Source organism: Ahaetulla prasina, chromosome 17 (genome assembly GCF_028640845.1).
Source record: "Ahaetulla prasina isolate Xishuangbanna chromosome 17, ASM2864084v1, whole genome shotgun sequence".
Lineage (NCBI taxonomy): Eukaryota > Metazoa > Chordata > Lepidosauria > Squamata > Colubridae > Ahaetulla > Ahaetulla prasina.
In genome coordinates, this window is record NC_080555.1 from 4028500 (window position 1) to 4045325 (window position 16826).

Genomic DNA, 16826 nt, shown 5'->3' on the forward strand with positions numbered 1-16826 from the left:
AGATAGATAGATAGATAGATGAGATAGGTGGGCGAGTGGATGGATGGATGGATGGATGGATGGATGGATGGATAGGTAGGAAGATAGATAGATAGATAGATAGATAGATAGATAGATAGATAGATAGATAGATAGATAGATAGATAGATAGATAGATAGATAGATAGATAGATAGATAGATGGATAGATGGATGGATGGATGGATGGATGGATGGATGGATGGATGGATAGATAGATAGATAGATAGATAGATAGATAGATAGATAGATAGATAGATAGATAGATAGATCTTGACTTTATTCTTTTTGCAAATAAGGTGACAAAACCCCTGAATTTCATGCCCAAATCCACTATCCTTGTTTAGACTTTAATTACAATTTTGGACAAGGTCCCAAATTCAGAGAGTTGTGGACTTGTGTGTGTGTGTTTGTGCATTTTAAAAAAAAAACACAATCAGTTTTCCATCCTTCCCCCTATAGCCTCTTCGTCTTTTGATTGATCCTTTGATGAAGAAGCTACAGGTGGAAAGATTAAAAACATTGTTTTTTCACGCATATGCATGCCTACACACACATACACAAACATTGAATCCACAACACGTGAGATTTTTGGCTTTGTCCAAAACTGCCACGAAAGTCCAAACAAGGACAGTGGATTTCTCTTAAGCCACGGCTTCTATTTTTAATTTTTATTTATTTACATTTTGTACAGGGTTTCTTGGCTTTGTTGCTTGGCAAGAGTATTAGACATCTGGAAAATTAACGTCTCAGGATTTTATTTCTTTCTAGGGAGGTTATTTTTCCCCCCAAACCCTTCTACAAATGCCTTCCAAAAATGTGTAAAAGCAAAAGAAAAAAGAAAGAAAAAAGAAAAAAAATTCAGCCCCAAACTGAACCCTTTCTGTTTCTAACCATTTCCTTTTTGATTTTCTGAATAGCTTTGGTCAAATTCTTTGAAACTGCCTAAAGTCAAGTCAATTGGCTTAGCTTTTAAGGCGCCAGGTATCTTTTGATCCATCTATAAAGCACAGGGTGAAGAGAGAATTTTTAAAAAAGCCTAGGCAAAAGATTATATATGAATAAAGGCAGGATATGAATAAATAGAAGAGAAGAGAGCCCGAACTAGTGGCTGTCTAGTCTCTTCTTAAAAACCTCCAGTGATGGAGCGCCCATGATTTCTGGTGGCAAGCTGTTCCACTGGTTAAAGACGTAAAGGAAAATAAATTAAAAAGAACAGCAGAACATCAGATAGAAAGCCAAAGACATCTCCTCGTCTTTCAAATTCAAGTTGAATTCAAATTGAATTCAAATTCAGCTCCAAATTAAACCGGCTGGTTTAATTTGGGGCTGAAAAAATTCTTGGGACACGACTTTTATCAAATTGCTAAATTTTGTACTCGTTGATTTATGTCGTTCCAACAGCTCTCCTGAACCTCCTCAATGAAAGCCACAAATATTTGCCGAATCGTATCTTTGAATCCTCGGCTGCTTAAGTTGATGAAGACAAAGTTGATTTCCGGAGCACTGATTTGGTGAGTTCTTCATTATAAAGCAATTTATATACAGCTGTTAGCGACTGTTGACAAAAGATTTATTTATTTATTATGTATGTATTCATTAAACCAATGTATATACAGCAGCTGCCCATTTCACAGTCCAGGCGGCTTACAAGATCAAAAAATCACCATAGGAAAAAACAAAGAAGAAGCATAAATTCCACCACGCCTCTAACGCAGCCGAGAAAGATAAATTCCCCCTTTTCAGTTGGCGGAAGAAAGCTGTGTTCGTTTACAGGTAGTCCTCGACTTACGGCCGTTCGTTTAGCGACTGTACGAAGTTAATGGGAAAAGTGACTTGGGACCAGTGCTCACAAACCCCTTGCCGCCTCTCTGCGGTCTCATGAACTAAATTAGACCATTCGGCATGTATTGATGACGGTTGCAGCATCTCTCGTTGGCTTAACAAATGTGGCAAGGAAAATCGTAAAATGGGGCCAAAGTCCCTTAACAAAGATCTCAACAATAGGAAGGAAGGAAGGAAGGAAGGAAGGAAGGAAGGAAGGAAGGAAGGAAGGAAGGAAAAAGAAAGAGAAAATGATAGAGAAGATAGATAGATAGATAGATAGATAGATAGATAGATAGATAGATAGATAGATAGATAGATAGAAAATAGAAAAAATGATAGATGATAGAAAGAAAGAAAGACAGACAGACAGACAGATGATAGGATAGATTGATAGATAAGATAGACAGATGATAGATACAGCTAGACAGATATAGATAAATAGATAGAAAATAGATGATAGAAAGAAAGAAAAATAGTTGATAGATATCTAGATAGACAGATAGATAACAGAAGAAAAGAAAAATAGATGATAGAAGATAGATAATAGAAAAATTGATAGATAAATGATAGATAGATAGATATAGACAGATATGATAGATTGATAGATAAGATAGACAGACGATAGACAGATAGAGATAGATAGATAGATAGATAGATAGATAGATAGATAGATAGATAGATAGATAGATAGATAGATAGATAGATAGAATTTGCTTAATGATTACCTGATTCCCTTATTTGCAGTGTTTCGCTTAACCACCGTGGCCAAAAATTCATAAAATCTAGGCCAACTCACTTTAAAAATTTCCTTGCTTGGAAATTGGAATGGAAGCCTGTCCTCCGCTGCGGCCGTAAGTCGAGGACTAGCAAAAATAGCCCAAATAATAATAATAATAACAATAATAATAATTCAGGAGGACTTGGGGAGCTTCAGTAGAATTCCCAGGCACCCAGGCATCATGAGCCTCCCTTTTTGCGTTGCCAAAAATTAATATTTCTGAAAGAAGATTGAGGCGTCTGAAAAGAATTGCTACCCAAAAGGGCTTCTCTCCCGACACCCAATTTGGCCAAGATCAGAGGCCGGGAAAGTCTATCCAGAAGCTGTATGAAGATAGATGTTTATTCTTCTGAGGGGGCCTTCCTTGGAGGTAGCCCTTCGGGGGGCTTTTTCGAAGCTTCCAGCGTGCTGTATGGTTGCACTTCCTCAACCTCCAGACCCTGCAAGGAGGACAAACACCAAGGGGTGACTTAAGAACGTAGAACTTAGAATAACTTCACGGTCACGTTGCAATGAAACCAGCATCTGTTAAAATGAAAATGAAATTGCATTGCCTAACAGCTCTCAAAGGGTCTCCACCTCCAATATACACTACATCACTGTTTATCTTTCCTGCTCTATCTATATCTGTCTGTCTGTCTGTCTGTCTGTGTCTATCTATCTATCTATCTATCTATCTATCTATCTATCTATCTATCTATCTATCTATCTATCTTTATCTATCTATCCTCGATCTTTATCATTCTCTTTCTCTCTCTCGCTATCTCTATATCTCTATATCTCTCATCTCTCTATATCTATCTATCTATCTATCTATCTATTTATCTATCTATCTCTGTATCTATTTCTATCTATCGATCTCTATCTCTTATCTAAAAAATGCTTTTAAAAGTAAAAAAACCCAACCCTCTGATGATCGCGCGGCTCAGCTGGACATGGGCTGTGGGGGGGGGGGAGGAATTTTTGCTACCGGTTCTCCGAACCACCTGCCACCATCGCTACCGGATCAGGAGATCCGGTCTGAACTGGGAGCATTTCACCCCTGACACACATGCGTGCAACCCGCACGGCCAAGCAAAGCGCACGGAAACAGCCTTGGTCGCGCTGGTTGATGATCTCTTGAGAGCTCGGGACAGAGGTTGTTCCTCTGTCTTGGTCCTATTAGATCTCTCAGCGGCTTTTGATACCATCGATCATGGTATCCTGCTGCGCCGACTCGAGGGACTTGGAGTGAGTGGCACTGTTCATCGGTGGTTCTCCTCCTACCTCTCCGACCGGTCGCAGACGGTGTTGACGGGGGGACAGAGATCGACCCCAAGGCGCCTCTTATGTGGGGTGCCGCAAGGGTCGGTTCTCTCGCCTCTTCTGTTCAACATCTATATGAAGCCGCTGGGTGAGATCATCCGTGGTCTTGGGGTGAGTTGTCATCTATACGCTGATGATACTCAGCTCTATATTTCCACCCCTAACCACCCCAACGAGGCTGTTGAAGTGATGTCCCAGTGCCTGGAGGCCGTACGGGTCTGGATGGGGAGGAACAGACTCAGACTCAATCCCACCAAGACCGAGTGGCTGTGGATGCCGGCGGCCCAGTACAGTCAGCTAATTCCATCACTGACCATTGGGGGCGAACTATTGGCCCCCACGGAAAGGGCTCGTAATCTGGGCGTCCTCCTGGATGCACGGCTGTCTTTAGAAGATCATACGATAGCCGTCACCAGGGGAGCCTTTCATCAGGTTCGCCTGATACACCAGTTACGCCCCTTTCTGGATCGGGCTTCCTTATGCACGGTCGCTCATGCCCTTGTTACATCCCGCCTGGACTACTGTAATGCTCTCTACATGGGGCTCCCCTTGAAGTGTGCTCGGAGACTCCAACTGGTCCAGAATGCGGCTGCGCGGGTGATAGAGGAGCACCTTTGGCTCCCATGTAACACCCTCCTCGTAACCTGCACTGGCTCCCAGTGGTCTTCGGGTTCACTTTAAGGTACTTGTCATCACCTTTAAAACGCTCCATGGCCTAGGGCGGGATATTTCTGGGACCGCCTACTGCCACCATTAGCCTCTCACCGACCAGTGCGCTCTCACAGAGAGGGACTCCTCCGGATACCGTCAGCTAAACAATGTCGGCTGGCGACCTCTAGGGGGGGGGCCTTCTCTGTGGGGGCCCCTACCCTCTGGAACGGGCTCCCTCTGGGGCTTCGTCAACTCCCCGATCTCAAGTCCTTCCGCCGCGAGCCGAAGGCGTTGCTGTTTGAGCAGGACTAGCCTGAATGTAGTTTTTTAAATTGGGATTTTTAAAAAAAGGGGTTTAAATGAGGTTTTAAATTTGTATTTAAAAGTTAGAGCATCAATTGAATTCAACTATCTATTCTTTAGCTGTTTTTAATCTATTATATGTTTTCTGTTGTTTTTTGTCTGTGAACCGCCCTGAGTCCTTCGGGAGAAGGGCGGTATACAAATATAATAAATAAATAATAATAATAAATAAATACGCGCTCACGTTCTTGGTGTGTGGCGAACCGGTGGTAAAATTATGTGAAACCGGAGGTAAAATGCTACTGGTTTGGACCGGTTCGCCTGAACCGGTAATAAAAAAATGCTACCAGTTCGGGCGAACCAGTAGTTAAAAAAATGCTACTGTTTCAGGCGAATCTGTGTTGGTTACCACCTTTAAAGCGCTTCATGGCTTAGGGCCCGGGTAGTTACGGGACCGCCTGCTGTTACCTTATGCCTCCGATCGACCCGTACGCTCTCACAGAGAGGGTCTTCTCAGGGTGCCGTCCGCCAAGCAATGTCGGCTGGCGGCCCCCAGGGGAAGGGCCTTCTCTGTTGGAGCACCTACCCTCTGGAACGAACTTCCGCCTGGTTTGCGTCAATTACCCGACCTTCGGACCTTTCGCCGTGAATTGAAAACGCACTTGTTTATCCAAGCGGGACTGGCTTAATTTTTTAAACTTTTGAATTTTAATCATTTTAATTGGGGTATTTTTATGAATTTTATGGGTCAAATTTGACGGTTTTAAATTTATAGAATATGTTATTTTAATTTTTGTTTTAATTTGTATATTGTACTGTTTTTTTTTAATCTGGCTGTACACCGCCCTGAGTCCTTCGGGAGAAGGGCGGTATAAAAATCTAAATAATAAATAAATAAATAAATAAATTTCCTGTGCGACGATCAGCTGTGTGACGATCAGCTGTGCTGCGCCGTTTATATTCTCTAGAAAGCAGGAAATCCTGATTTCTAGCGGATCTAAATCGCTCGGCACTGCTGTCATTTCCCCACCCGCTGTTCTTACCTTTGCAGACTCAGAAAAGGCTTCTTAATCTCCCTTTTTCAGCGCTGCACGGTAGCAGCTGTGGTGCTCCTGCGAAGCGTATGTTTGAGATGCACCCGAAGCAAACCAGTAGCGAAGCCAAGCGGTAGCAGACTTCAGAGCATTTCACCCCTGTGTGAAACCCACCTCTGCTGCCCATCTCACTGCAGAGTTATGATTTTAATGAGTGTTTTAACAAACAGACAAACCCCCCCTTTTTTTTTTTCTAAGCAGAAATATCATTTGGGGGTGAAACGAGCCGAGAGAGAAACTTACCGTATAGACGCCTTCCACTTTCTAGAAAATCGGAGGAGAAAAAGGATTAAAATGCAGAGCAACAAGACGGAACCCCCGTTCCCCCAAATCCCTCCCCTGTAACAGGAAGGATTGGAAGCATATAGGTAGTTCTCAGACTTACAACGGTTCATTTAGTGACCGTTCAAAACTACAACGGCACCAGAAGAAAAAAAAAGGAGTTATGGCCATGTTTCAAAGTTACAACCTTTGCAGCATTCCCCGTGGTCCCGTGATCAAAATTCAGATGCTTGGGCGACCGATTCATATTTACGACGGTCGCAGTACCCCAGGGGTCAGGCCATCCCGTTTTGCGCCCCCTTCTGACAAGCAAAGTCAACGGGGTAGCCACTGGGTTTTCTACTTAACTACTGCCGGGATTCACTTTGCACAACTGTGGCGAGAAAGTTTGTAAAACGGGGCAAAACTCGCTTAGCAAATGTCTCACTTAGCAACGTAAATGTTGCGCTCGATTATAGTCGTAAATCAAGGACAACCTGTAAAACAGTTGATGGACGTACCTCGTAGATGACAGAAGGGTCTGGATACTTGTTCTTCTTCCGATACTGGAACTGATTAAAAAGGAGGAATAAAGAGATCGATAAATCTTGCGACCGATTGATTGAGCTGAGAACAAAACTCCTCATTGGAGACAGGAAAAGCATCCGGCCCTTAAAACACACTGCTAGCTCTATTCATTTGCCCAGGCTCCACCCCGCAAGGGATTATGGGCTCGTTAAATGAAGATGAATAAAGAGATTGATAAATAATTACAAAAATTCCATTGGCGTGCCTGGATTTCAGGATTGAGGCATCTTATTTTTGGGGTTCCCCAGACGCTCACCTTAAGTCGGCAGTAGAGAAGAGTGAGGATGATCCCGTAGAGGAACAAAATTCCATCCAAAATGTAGCATATCTTGGATTCTTGTAAAGCTTCTGCAAGCACAAATGGCCAGAGAAAATTTGCAATTAAAACAAACAAACAAACAAACAAACGACAGTGTGACGTGGTTCATCCATAGCCGTGTAGTTTTGATGGCCAGGTTGTGATATTTCGTGATTTCTTTTCCGGTTCTCTTCCAGTTGTTGTTTTTATTTTTATTATTATTATTATTGTTGTTGTTGTTATTATTATTGTTGTTGTAATAAACACTGTTGTAAATATTTTGATTACTATTTCCTAAAACTATTTGTATGAAGATCACCCACTGTTTAATTGAAAATGGAATTTTTATATGTTCTAAAATAGAAAACTTGACGGGAAAATAAAATAAAATAAAATCTAATAGGCACGGCAGTTGAGGAAAACGCGATGCGGAGGGAGAAGGAAAAACGTGACTTTCCAAAAAAAAACAACAAAAAAAACCCCACTTCCTATATTGTTATTAACAGCAGCTTGCTTGCAATTACTGCAGGTTCAAGTCCCACCAGGCCCAAGGTCGACTCAGCCTTCCATCCTTTATAAGGTAGGTAAAATGAGGACCCAGATTGTTGGGGGCAATAAGTTGACTTTGTATATAATATACAAATGGATGAAGACTATTGCTTGACATAGTGTAAGCTGCCCTGAGTCTTTGGAGAAGGGTGGGATATAAATGCAAATTTAAAAAAAAAAATTGTTGCACCAGGATTATTAATCTTTCGCCTCTAAAATCATTACAGGCCATAACGAAAGGATGTCCTTTTCATTGCTTTGCTCAGGACTGTTTTGCTTATATTCGACATGGATTTAATTTTATTTTTTAAGTTAGTTTCTTTTCTCCATCATCCTATCCGACTCATAGGAAGAGACGTTTGATGGGCTTGGTGTTTCGGATACGTTTGCAATACATTCGAAAGGCAGGAAAGATTGCGGCGGGCAGAAGTCACGGCATTTTACGGAAATTAAAAACCTTAAAAACAAAACTTACATCTTGCGTCTAGAAAAGATAAGGAGTTTTCCGTTGAACTTGTAAATCAGGAAGCATCTGCTTTCGTTTTAAGATAGGGAAAGATTTTTTTTTTTGCAGTAACCCTCCCACTCTGTTGATAAGAATTGACTAAATCTTTAATTAGAATTAGAATTTTTTTTATTGGCCAAGTGTGATTGGACACACAAGGAATTTGTCCTCAGTGCATAAGCTCTCAGTGTACATAAAAGAAAAGATACGTTCATCAAGGTACAACATTTACAACACAATTGATGGTCAATATATCAATATAAATCATAAGGATTGCCAGCAACAAGTTATAGTCATACAGTCATAAGTGGAAAGAGATTGGTAATGGGAACTATGAAACGATTAATAGTAGTGCAGATTCAGTAAATAGTCTGACAGTGTTGAGGGAATTATTTGTTTAGCAGAGTGATGGCCTTCGGGGAAAAACTGTTCTTGTGTCTAGTTGTTCTGGTGTGCAGTGCTCTATAGCGTCGTTTTGAGGGTAGGAGTTGAAACAGTTTATGTCCAGGATGCGAGGGATCTGCAAATATTTTCACGGCCCTCTTCTTGATTCGTGCAGTATACAGGTCCTCAATGGAAGGCAGGTTGGTAGCCATTATTTTTTCTGCAGTTCTAATTATCCTCTGAAGTCTGTGTCTTTCTTGTTGGGTTGCAGAACCGAACCAGACAGTTATAGAGGTGCAAATGACAGACTCAGTAATTCCTCTGTAGAATTGGATCAGCAGCTCCTTGGGCAGTTTGAGCTTACTGAGTTGGCGCAGAAAGAACATTCTTTGCTGTCCTTTTTTAATGATGTTTTTGATGTTAGCTGTCCATTTGAGATCTTGCGATATGATAGAACCCAGAAATTTGAAGGTTTCTACTGTTGATACTGTTGAATCGAAATATATATACAGGCAGTCCTTGACTCCTAACAGTTTACTTACTGTTCAAAGTTATAATAACGCCGGAGGTGCTTCATATAATTTAACAACTGGTTCGCCCAGCACTGAAAATGTGAGCGCGCGTGGCCTTCTGCACATTGCTCGCACTTGTGGCTTGTATGCATATGCGCGCAGCTTAGAAAACGGGGCTAAATAGGAAGCCCACCCGCAGGTCACTACTACCGAACCGGCTGAATCTCGTCACTGAACGACACTGAAAAAAAAGTGACTGACAACCATTTTTCACAGTTATGATCGTTGCAAGCTTCCTGCAACAATCATAAATTGAGACGTTTGGCCGCTGACTCGTATTTATGACGGTCGCAGCGTCCCCGTGAGGGGGGGGGCGCGTCCCCCCCCCCGTGATCCTTTTTCACGACCTTCTGACAAGCCAAGTCAAATGGGGGAAGCCGGATTCATTTAACAGCCGTGTTACTAATTTAAGAACTGCGTCGATTCACTGAACAACTGCGGTAGGAATGGTCGTAAAATGAGGGGAAATCCAGTTCGCAAGCCGTCTCGCTTAGCGGTAGAAAGTTTGGGTTCAAACCGTGCTCGTAAGTCGAAGACTACTCTATAAAAACGAGATGGAGATGCAGTCTTTTATGACGACTATTTAAGAATGTCAACCTCAATAAATATATTTTTTTCTTTTCTGTCGCTCAGCCTGGGTTGTATTTCTGCAATTCTCAGCTTGGAAACGAATTCAGTGAAAAAGGAATTTGATCCTTCTGGCAACCCCAGAGAATAAATAAGGGGCTGGGATAGCTCAGGCCGTTAAGAAGCCTGTTATTAGAACACAGTAGCCTGCAATTACTGCAGGTTCAAGCCCGGCCCAAGGTTGACTCAGCCTTCCATCCTTTATAAGGTAGGTAAAATGAGGACCCGGATTGTTGGGGGGGCAATAAGTTGACTTTGTAAAAAATATACAAATAGAATGAGACTATTGCCTTATACACTGTAAGCCGCCCTGAGTCTTCGGAGAAGGGCGGGGTATAAATGTAAACAAAAAAAAAAAAATCACAATAAATCTTACAGACAGTCATTTAACCACCATTCAAAGTTAACAATGGCACTGAAAACTGGGATTTATGACAGCGGTGAAATCCATTTTTTTTTTACTGCCGGTTCTGTGGGCATGGCTTGGTGGGCGTGGCAGAGGAAGGATACTGCAAAATCCCCATTCCCTCCCTATTCCTGGGGGAAGGATACTGCAAAAAATCTCCATTCCCACCCCACTCTGGGGCCAGCCAGAAGTGGGATTTGCCGGTTCTCTGACCTGCTCAAAATTTCCGCTACCGGTTCTCTGACCTGCTCAAAATTTCCGCTACCGGTTCTCTGTACTACTCAAAATTTCCGCTACCGGTTCTCCGACCTGCTCAAAATTTCCGCTACCGGTTCTCCAAAACCTGTCAGAACCTGCTGGATTTCACCCCTGACTTATGACCGGACCTCGCTCTTAACGCCTGTTACAGATCCCTATTTCCAGAAGTTGAAAGTAATGCAATAAAAGCAAAATGAATAAATTCAGAGCAAATTGTCAATCCAGATGGTTCAAGGGAATCGAACCTCCTTCCCGATGCCTCTGAGAAAATTATATTTCCGCTTTAAAATACGGTTCTCGTTTCTTCTTAAAGGCTGCTCTGGGGAATCCGGTTATGGCGCAATTCGATTTGGGGGGGGGGGAACATTTGCTTGCTGCTGAAAAATGAGATGAGTCAAGTTGCTCTCCGCTTGGCCTCTGTCCACGATTAGCAAAAACACACTAACGAAACCACAAAACTTGGGTTAATTTCTGACGCTGCGAAGTGTAAAAATAGTATATATAGATTTTTTTTATTTATTTTTTTGAGCAAAGAAAATCAAGCCACCGAATGAGAATTAACCAGAGACCTGGAAGAATCTGTAAACAATCAAGATTCAATCCGTGTTCAGTCCACTGGTCTACGTGCCTTCATAATTCTACTGTAATGATGTTTTGGGGTTCACCCCCCAAAAAATTTGGCAATGTTCAGAGCTGTGATTGTAGGATATATAACAAATCCATTTTTTTTTGGCTCCCAAGGAGAACCAGCGCACAAAAGTTTGAAGCTTTTGATTAATAAAATCATAAGGTAATCCTTATGATTTATTTATTTATTTTATTATTTTATTTTTCATATTTTTATACCGCCCTATCTCCCTAGGGACTCAGGGCGGTTCACAACCCGATAAAAACATACATATAAATACAAATAAAACATCCATTAAAAAACTTATTATAATTGGTCGAATAATTAAAATAATTAAAATAAAAATAATAATAAAAATAATAAAATCCCCATTAAAACCAATTTGAATTTAAAATCTAGTCCAGTCCTGCGCAAATAAATAGATGTGTCTTAAGCTCGCGGTGAAATTATATTGATATATTGACCATCGTTTGTGTTGTAAATGTTGTACCTTGATGAACGTATCTTTTCTTTTATGTACACTGAGAGCATCTGCACCAAGACAAATTCCTTGTGTGTCCAATCACACTTGGCCAATAAACTTCTATTCTATTCTATTCTATTCTATTCTAAAAAATTAAACAATTAATTTAATCATATCCAACTAAATTATTAGTTAATAACATTCAGTGAAACGATTCGTCATCGATCAATGAAGTTATCAACAATATTCAGTGTGAAATTATAATCAATAACAATGAAATTATCAACCAATAAAGCAAATCGATTCATAATCCCTTAACCTATCAATAACAAATGATTAATTAATGATTAAACAAGCTGTTAATAATAAAACGTTACTTAATAATTAACTAAACTGCTACTTAATTATAAGTAAACTTATTAAATAAATCATTACTTAATAATAATTGACTGAATTACAGATCATCATTGATTTTGAATTAATTGAATTATCTTTTTAATTTTATCCAAATGTATTTCTTGTATACAAAAAAAGATTGCATTCCTTTTTCTTTTCTTTTTTGGCCTCCTCTCTCACCCCGACTTTTCAGAAGTTATATTTATTTTTGTTTTGGGAATTGCTACCCTTCTCTCTTTTGATTAATCGTGATTAATCAAACTTTTTGATTAATTACACCGGATGCATCTTAGCTCAGTAACTGGGAGTAACCCAGTTACTGAGCTAAGAGTAACTGGGAGTAACCGCAGACACTGCAGGGTTTTCCTTTCAACTTCCTTTTTTAAAAATCCTCTTCTTTTTCTTTTGTAACCCATTTCCCCTTTAAAAAGTGATGAGGGTGGCAGATGTTTTTCCTCCACATCTGCATCAGTGAAGCCCAGTTTCTTTCAGTTTCGTTTAACCCAAGCTGTTAGTTGCTAGAAACTCAGTTTTCCAGCCCTTCCTTTTTTAAAAAATGGCTATTTATTTATATGCTGACTTTATTAATTTTGCAAATAACTCAAAGCAGCAAACATATCCAACACTCTTTCCTCCTCCAATTTTCCCCACAACAACAACAGCCCTGTGTGAGGTGAGTTGGGCTGAGAGAGGGACTTGGGCAACGCTGGCTTTCATGCCTAAACAGAACTAGAACTCCCCATCTCCTGGTGACTGGCCCAAAGTCACCTAGGTGGCTCTCATGCCTAAGGCGGGACTAGAACTCCCCATCTCCTGGTGACTGGCCCAAAGTCACCTAGGTGGCTCTCATGCCTAAGGCGGGACTAGAACTCCCCATCTCCTGGTGACTGGCCCAAAGTCACCTAGGTGGCTCTCATGCTTAAGGCGGGACTAGAACTCCCCATCTCTGGCCCAAAGTCACCTAGGTGGCTCTCATGCCTAAGGCGGGACTAGAACTCCCCATCTCCTGGTGACTGGCCCAACGTCACCTAGGTGGCTCTCATGCCTAAAGCGGGACTAGAACTCTCCATCTCCTGGTGACTGGCCCAAAGTCACCTAGGTGGCTTTCATGCCTAAGGCAGGACTAGAACTCCCCATCTCCTGGTGACTGGCCCAAAGTCACCTAGGTGGCTTTCATGCCTAAGGCAGGACTAGAACTCCCCATCTCCTGGTGACTGGCCCAAAGTCACCTAGGTGGCTCTCATGCCTAAGGCGGGACTAGAACTCCCCATCTCCTGGTGACTGGCCCAAAGTCACCTAGGTGACTTTCATGCCTAAGGTGGAACTAGAACTCACCGTCTCCCGGTGATTGGCCCAAAGTCACCCAGCCGGCTTTCCTGCCTAAGCAGAACTAGAACTCACCGCCTCCTGGTGATTATTTATTTATTTATTTATTTATTTTATTTGATTTTTATACCGCCCTTCTCCCGAAGGACTTAGGGCGGTGTACAGGCAAAATAAAACCAACAATACAAATATACACGTTAAAATACCTTTAAAAAACTTATTTAAAAATTAGCCTGAAGTTAAAAATTACCGTCAATTAAAACCCCATTTAAAATTGCTAAAATTCACTTTTAAAATCCAATTTAAGCCAGCCCCGCGCGAATAAAAAGATGTGTCTTCAGTTCGCGACGGAATGTCTGAAGGTCAGGTATTTGACGTAAACCCGGGGGAAGCTCGTTCCAGAGTGTGGGAGCCCCCACAGAGAAGGCCCTTCCCCTGGGGGCCGCCAGCCGACATTGTTTGGCGGACGGCACCCTGAGAAGTCCCTCTCTATGGGAGCGTACGGGTCGGTGGGAGGCATGTGGTAACAGCAGGCGGTCCCGTAAGTGATTGGCCCCAAATCACTCAGGCAGCTTTCATGGCTAAGTTAAGGCCTTGAACTCGGGCTCTCCCACTTCCTAGCCCGCTGCCTTAACCACTAGACCAAACTGCCTCTTTTCCTTCACATTTTCACGGTTTGGCGGGAAATACCTTGCCAAGAAAAGGACTATATTATAGACAGGAAGCATTTTTTGTAGGATATAAACACAGCGCTTTGATGCAATGCTTAAAGGTTTCAAAAACATGCTGACGAAAGAACTCTGCAAAAAGCTAGAAAAGAGAATGAAAAGAGAAACTTCAAACCATCAGGGGGAAAAATTACCCTTAAGGAGAAAGGATTACAAAAACTGGGGATTTTTGTGATTTTAAAATGGATGAGCGCTTGGAAGACGTGCGCAAACTCATCCAAATTTTAAAAAGAAAGCAAGTTTTTTCCCCCCCACCAAGGTTTCAATTCCTTGCTCACGAGCAAACTCCCGGTCATGTCCATCTTGGCTGATCAAAGCTGCAAAGTATTGAATATATTTGGATTATTCTATATTTCATGACCTTAATTCTTATCTTGGGACTCCCTGTACTTTTGTGGGAAAGAAATAAATTTTATTTTCCACTAACCTCTCTTTAAAATGTAGCATCGTGTTCAATAAGTGGGAAGAGAAACCCCCAATTTACAGTCTCTCGACTCCCCCCCCCCAAAAAAGTTCGAGAGCCGAATTATTATATTTGCATATTGATTAATTCGATTTTTCTGCTCATCTCTCTAGCGAGCAATTCTGTGCCGCTTAAAATTCCTTCAGCCACAGAAAGACCGCGATTACGGGATGAAAACATGGAAGCATCGGGCATTAAAATGTTGATTTTGTTATACCCTTTAAAAAAGTTTGACTTTTAAAGAACTTTGGCTTCCCTTGGGACACGATGCCGTCTTCGAAGCAAAATAAATAAATAAAAGTTTTAAGTTCAACTCGTCAACTAGAAGTCCCGTCTCCTGGTTTCTAGCACTTTAACTAATCTCCCTCTAAGCTTGATTTTAAGAATTTAAGGTTCCGGGCTTGAAAACCACAAAATCCCAGCTTTTCATTTTTTGCTATCTTAAATCAACTCCTCCGTTGATGGGGGGGAAAAAATCACTCGCCGATGAATCACGATTTAGAAAGGGGCTGCCTTCCCTTCAGGGCTTTCATCCCTGGCTAACTGAAAACTACGGTTGTTTGGATAAATTCCTTTTTTTTTTTACTCGCTGTACCGCCTCCAAACTTCATTAAAAATACGCGTGGACGCACACAATGCCCTAAAGTTAACGCAACTACCTTTGGATTCAAGAAGCATTGGAGAAAGATTTTAAAAAGACTGGTTTAAAACTTCGGGGCGGGTCTCCGAAGGCCTCCCTCGCAGGGTGGTTGAGAAGAATGGCCCCTCCTTCAATATAAGAAGGAATTTATGTATTTAAGACAAGACCCCCCATCTCCCTCCCCATCTTTTTAATTGCAAATGATCGCTGTTATTCTGAGTATTGATGGTTTCAATGCTTATTCCTTCTCTTTTTAGTAATAAAACTGACTACGGGCCACGCGGTTTATGGATTGTGATTTTTAATATAATTTAGACCATGTAAGGGGGGGTGCATAAGAGCACAAACGTGCCTACCGTTCCTGTCCTATTGTTTCTCTTTTTCTTCTTCTTATATATATAATGCTTATTCCTCCTAATATTTACTCATATATATGTTTATAAATCTTTTTTGTATGATACTTATATATATTGTGACAAAAATAAATAAAATAAATAAATGTATAAATTGACAGACCGGATTCGATGCTCGTAGATTTTAATCTGTCGTTTATTATTTTATTCCAGAATTTTGAATTGTATATTAATTGAGTTTTCTGGTCTCTGGTCTAATAAAAATTCTGTTCTGTTTCAATGGTTTTGTTTTTTTTTTGGCTTTTTGGGTTTGTAAGCGGCCTCTAACAAAAATAAGCGAAGGAATAAATTAATAAAAACTGGGACCGAACCTCCGGCGCTTTGCTAACCTCCGATTTAAATATCTTTGCTCTAGTTTACTGCTTTAATGGCGATGAAGGGGTTGCAATGCTCTTGACAACCCGCCCCCCCCAAAAAAACCCCACCTTTTCCATTTCTTTAATTCTCTTCCTCCCTGACCCACAGATACAAGGGGTGGACTTTACCTGCTCCGTCGACCACGAGAAAAACCAATACAGCCACGAGAGAAAGGTTCATTTTTGGAGACCCTTGTTGAGAAAAGAGAGAGAAAACTATGTCCACGTTGTGTCCCCCCTCGGGTTCGCCCCTCAGTCACAGTCCGAGAGCTGAGCCGAAGCCTTCAACGCCACCGCCCAGAGCTCAGCAGGATGGACGTAACCACAAGACCCACAAGTCTTCCTGCAGTGAGTTGTGCACTCTGGGTTCTTTTTAAGCTGACGGGTAGGCCAGTCGGCTGAAAAAAATCCAGCTTCCCGTTTTTCACCCTTGGCTGGAGACATCGAAACCAGTTTGGGGGTGGGAATAACTGGGAAAGGATTCAGGAATCTCGGGGATCGGGTAGATCCGAGGATTAAGGAGAGGGTCCGTCCCTGCCTGAGAATCGGATCCCGTCAGATGATGGGAGGTTGGTTTGACCTTGGCGTGACCTTAACAGAATTGGAGGTCGCCTTGACGGTCCCTGTTCGAGCAGGAGCGCCCTATGCCGGGTAAGTCCTCAACGTACGACCAAATGGAGCCCCGCGTTTCAGCCGCTAAGTGAGACAAGTTGTTAAAGTGAATCCCTGCAGTTGTGAAGTTAGTAACATCTTGCATTTCCCTCACCGGACCTTGGGACCCGTCATAAATAAGAACCAGTTGGCGTCTGAATTTTGATCACGTGACCACAGGGAGGCCTCAACGGTCGTTAAGTGCGAAAAACGGTCATAAGTCTCCTCCTTTGAGTGCCATTGCAATTGTGAATGGTCAATGAATGAATTGTCGTAAGTCAAGGGCTATCTGTATGTTAAGGTCTCCCCTTGAGAGTTGCATTTTGGCAGGGCGAGACC

The 16826-nt window shown here is 41.8% G+C and overlaps 1 protein-coding gene across 2 annotated transcripts; it reads right to left on the minus strand.

Moving 5' to 3' along the window:
• Positions 1 to 1573: 1573 nt before the first annotated feature.
• On the minus strand, positions 1574 to 16178 carry FCER1G (Fc epsilon receptor Ig). 2 transcript variants are annotated; one of them, XM_058160403.1, is made up of 5 exons: positions 15966 to 16178; positions 7081 to 7172; positions 6758 to 6808; positions 6219 to 6239; positions 1574 to 3147 (listed from the first exon to the last, which is right to left on the minus strand). In XM_058160403.1, the coding sequence occupies exons 1-5, from the start codon at positions 16015 to 16017 to the stop codon at positions 3049 to 3051; spliced, it is 315 nt and encodes a 104-aa protein (XP_058016386.1). In that variant the 5' UTR covers positions 16018 to 16178; the 3' UTR covers positions 1574 to 3048. The 2 variants fall into 2 exon arrangements, with proteins under 2 accessions (XP_058016386.1, XP_058016385.1); XM_058160402.1 differs by having other exon boundaries at positions 1574 to 3062; positions 15966 to 16161.
• Positions 16179 to 16826: the final 648 nt, after the last annotated feature.

What these genes read in the sequence shown, in the direction of transcription:
- FCER1G (XM_058160403.1), bottom strand. Translation starts at nt 16,017, where the DNA reads ATGAACCTTTCTCTCGTGGCTGTATTGGTTTTTCTCGTGGTCGACGGA. An exon ending in TCTCGTGGTCGACGGAGCAG is followed by an intron (nt 7,173 to 15,965) that starts GTAAAGTCCACC and finishes TTGTGCTTGCAG; the next exon opens with AAGCTTTACAAGAATCCAAG. An exon ending in AAGTGGAAGGCGTCTATACG is followed by an intron (nt 3,148 to 6,218) that starts GTAAGTTTCTCT and finishes TCATTTTAACAG; the next exon opens with ATGCTGGTTTCATTGCAACG.